Genomic DNA, 4714 nt, shown 5'->3' on the forward strand with positions numbered 1-4714 from the left:
GTTCATTAAAATATTTTAATGCGAAGTTATTATTTTCTTAACGTTAAGGTGCAGTAATTATTAAAATGTTGCGATTACTTCCAAATTTAAATAAATATTTTTGCAAAGCTGATACAAAACTTATTGATTAAGTTCTACACAAAAAGGTTCATATCAAAAATATCATTAACTTATAATATTCTAGAATTCAACACTCTAAAAACACAAGCATTTAACCTCTTTTAAATTTCTTACATCTCTCGTATTTTCTAATTGTTATCATAACTTACTCAACATTCTGCAGAGTAAAAAGAGCAATACCGCTTTCTTATTGGCCAGTCTTTTCTAACGCACTCTCATAAATGAGAGATGAAAGAATGGTGACGCACGTGTTTCCCAAAGGCAAATAAGCCAGTTCTCAATGCTCAAATAACCGTTGATTAAATCAAATACATATTTAACAGAAGCAGTTCGAAAATAGCATATATATTACTCCATTTCTTTCATAATGATCATGCTCCCATTAAATGAACGTCTGCGATGAGATTCATTTAAGTCCAAATTTGAAAGATAAAGATTTAGGTTCAAGTAAGTTTTTTACACGTTCAGAGAACATTAGACTGTCTAATGCCTCTCTGAAAAAATGTAGCAAAATATAAAGTTTCATTATTATAGGTGCCATAATAATGGTTGGGTAAAATATTGAAAAATTCATTGCCAGCTTTAATAGGAGATTCCTTGCCTAACAGGTTCTACAGCAATCAAAAAATTTTGACTTCATTTCTTTTTAAATTGTCTAGGAACTGAACATCTGGTAGTCTACTATATGATTCTTAAATACTTAGACAAAGCTCACGAAATCATCAAGAATTTAATTTAATATTTATTTATATTTCCACCCTGCTAACATATATCATTATCTAGTAGCTCTCTCTGTCTCTCTGTCTATCTAGTTATATGTCTTTCTCAACCACTCACCTTGTATGGAAATGAATTATCTCTTTTCGACACAGTTTTTCACATATTCTCATGATTTTACTTTATTTAAAATGGCGTATACACTGAAAAAAGATAAAAAAAAAAAATAACTAAAACTTTACCAAATTAAATTTTAACAATATTATATAATACAAATACATTAAACTAGTTCTGTTAATAATACAATAACTAACCTTTTTATTTTGGTGCAGCGAATTTAAAGACTTTATTTAGTTAATTAAGCTTCCTCACTTCTTTGAATTGAAAATACTCTCTTTTTTATTTCTTACTTCCCGACCTGTATATTATATGAACCTGATTTTAAATAAAACACCAATTATGCACTTAGATGTTAACGTAATACCAATGATGACTTACGAATGGCAAAAAATTGCCATAAATTCACATACCATTATCTGGCCTTCAGGGATTTCGGGAAGAATTTAACGCCATTTATAACATATTTTTAATATAAAAAATACTAAAAATGGTTTGCTAAAACACCTGATTGATATTGAAACATATGATTTTTTCGCCTTTCGTTTCTCTGCTTTTCCCTTTCACGACTGCTTTACTCAACGTTTGATTATACGCGTTGCTTGAGACGCTCATCTGCGTTTCTTCAAAAAAATTTCACCGAAATGTTATTTTTCTTTGAAATAATGTAAATTATTTTTCATTTTTATACTTTATGTTATGAAAATTTTTTTACAGGTGTTACAATACTGCTCTCACAAACAGTTTTCTCTCTATTGGTTGGTAATGTCATAACAAAGACGAGCGAGGCCGTGCCGCTGTTAGGTAGAGTCTGAAATTGATAAACTTAAAATATTTGAAATTGCACTCTAATTCGTTGAAAAATTTAAAACTTAGTAAAGATATATACAACTTAATAAAAAATTTATATTTTTGCAATATAAATAATGATGAAAATTAAATATTTCTTGAAAACACGTTCTTTTCTCAGCTAAAACGATAAACGAACACTCTTTGGCAGTTTGCATTCGATAAGTATTCTTTAAGCGATATATAACACTCAAAGTAGAACTATTAGGACTGTTTGAAATTTCATCTACTGCCTGCATTAAAAGAAATCTTTAATGACAACCCCATTCTAAAGAACCCGAAGCTATTAAATAGATTTGGCATTTCTTTTTAAATAAAAAATTCGTATAAAAAATATATATTACTTGAGTCAAACTTAATTACGGCTTTTGTGTTGATTAATACTACGCGCATGCTCACTTCACGCTCACGTCTTCGCTCACACTCTTCACTCTACTTAGAACCAGCTTGACATTGCAATCCCCAATTTTAAAACCAAGTAAGCCCAACGCTTTAGGAACTTTTTATAAAAAGTCGGCGCTTTTTCCACACATAAAATAAATTAAGTTATTAATTAATTTCACCACAAGATAAAAAATTTAATTTCATTAACTTTTTTACTTATTACTCAGTTAGATATGTATACACAATATTTTTTATATGAATCTATTTGAAAGAAAAACTATATTAAAAGATAATAAAGTAAAAGAAGTAATCGCAATATGAAATATAATGATTATTTATTATTAGTTGAACTTCATTAAAAACATATAATATGAACCACAAAATATTATAACGGTGAATATCTTGAAATTATTACAGACAAGGTTCGCGTGATCTAATAAAAGACGTGCAGGATCTCTAATAACTGCAAAATTCATTCCAAAAGACAGTGACAAAATTGTCCATTTACTACCCAAACTACAATGCAGTACAGCAAAAGTACTCACCATCGCTGGAAGAGGTTCTTCCCGATCCAGTTGGAGTTTTTGGTATTGCTCAACGACACTTTACATAACCATATTAGTTTTGCGGGGATACCAAATTCAGACATAGCGCCATAAAAACAGCTCCTTTTCGTGCTGTCAAAAGCAGCTTTGAAATCGACGAAGATCGATTGATTCTCTTTCACGTATCTTTTCCAAGATTTAGTGAATATCTGGTCACTTGCTCCTGACCTAAAGTCACACTGATAAGGTTTAATCAATTCATTGACGTTGGGGTTTTATCTCTCACACAGTACGCTCGATAGAACCGTATATGTGGGGTCTCTATTTTTGTTGAATTGGCAGATTCTTCAACGTCCGCTTCATGATCATTGATCTGAAGAAGTATTCCCTCCATAATTTTACTGTGCTCATGGCATCAGTCACTAGATCACCTGTGGGGGTCTTTAGGAAATGGGACATTGACAACTGTCCAAAAACAGCCGAAGCTAGATTATTTTTCTTATTTTTTCTTATTTTCTGTCAAAGTTCGCTTAAGTCTCAAATTTATTGTAATTAGCCATATTCACAGCTTTAGAGAACTTAAAAATTACACTCAGAAAATAAGTTTGAGCTGAAAGCAATGGTTCTAATAGACATTCTAAGAAGCTCGAGGATGTATTATGATTAACATTATTTATAACTATAAAATCTGTTAGTTATTATTATTGTTATTATTTATTTCATAATAGTAAATAAAATTTTTTTAACATTTTTGAAGTGACAATAAAATTCAGTAGCGGTGATATTGACATTTGAACGCAACCTGAATGCTTTACTTAAAACTCGTTGAATTGTGTTATTACAAACAGTTTTGCCATTTTTTAAAAATCTATGAACATATTTATGGTTTTATGGCAAAAAATTTTAAATGCTTATTTTTTACCATACATACCTAACTGTTTGATGGAATTATGTATATTATAATATTGCAAATCCGAAGCACTAGCACTTAATTTGCAATTCAAGTTGAACAAATAATTAGAGCAAATAAATACTAAATAATTACAATAATAATTAATGAACGTGTAAAATAAATTTTACACAAATGCTACATTTAATAAGTAAATAAATTTAAATAAAACACTTAAATATTCATAAATCAAGTAGACCATCAGGGCGGTCAATAAATAAAGCTTTGCAGATGCAAAACACCAGCGCAATATGTTGACACCACACAATGTTTATGTGTAATTACAGTCATGTAGTAAAGTAAACGCACTTCGTTAGTTCATTCAGTGTTGCATTTTATCGTACATACTCTTGCATAGCGCTAAAAAGCTTACAGAAAGCTCACTGGCATACACGGTTACACCACTCACTTGTTCAGCTAAGTATTTGTGACAATTAGAAAGCTTAACACGCCGAATGCGACATGCGTATAAAAGTGATTGTGTAAAAATTCCTCGCTTCCAAGTATCAAATATGACTCTTTTCTATATAACGATAGTTAAATGCTATGTAGTATAGAGTTTGGAAAAAATGATTAAAAACAAATAAATCAACTAATTTAAATAAATAACAACTAAAATAAAATTTTTTATACTTCTTTAATACGTACAAAAGATTTAAACCGTTGTATTTTAAAACAAACAATAAAAACAATTGAAATAATTGAAAACAATTTATAAGCTTTGCATAGCAGTTTTATGAAGAGTTTCACTGTAGTTTTGCGCCTCTTTTAACAACACTTTAGTTTGGTTTAGAAAACGGTTTTCGTAAATAATAATTTCAATAGTTCAATTTTTGCAATGTCGTCTTAAAAATGCTGCAATAATTTATTTTATATTATAGCTCTAACAATTTTTGAGAATTACGTTGCTACATAAAAGTTTTAGAAAGAAAAAATAATTTTCTCCGCTTAAAATATTTTGCTTACCTTAAACTACAAGCACCTGTATCATTAATTTTTGCCGAAGCTGTTTTGTCATTTTTCAATTTGAAAG

The 4714-nt window shown here is 29.4% G+C and overlaps 1 protein-coding gene across 1 annotated transcript in view; it reads left to right on the top strand.

The window, feature by feature from the left end:
* The window catches only part of LOC108965364 (neuronal acetylcholine receptor subunit alpha-7), a 203608-nt gene that overhangs the window by 178390 nt on the left and 20504 nt on the right, over positions 1-4714 (top strand). The window contains exon 8 of the mRNA XM_018927711.1: positions 1672-1758. Within this exon, the coding sequence (XP_018783256.1) occupies positions 1672-1758 (87 nt within the window). The remainder of the gene's footprint in view (positions 1-1671; positions 1759-4714) is intronic.

Source organism: Bactrocera latifrons, unplaced genomic scaffold (genome assembly GCF_001853355.1).
Source record: "Bactrocera latifrons isolate USDA-ARS-PBARC rearing strain unplaced genomic scaffold, ASM185335v1 scaffold_14, whole genome shotgun sequence".
Taxonomy (NCBI): domain Eukaryota; kingdom Metazoa; phylum Arthropoda; class Insecta; order Diptera; family Tephritidae; genus Bactrocera; species Bactrocera latifrons.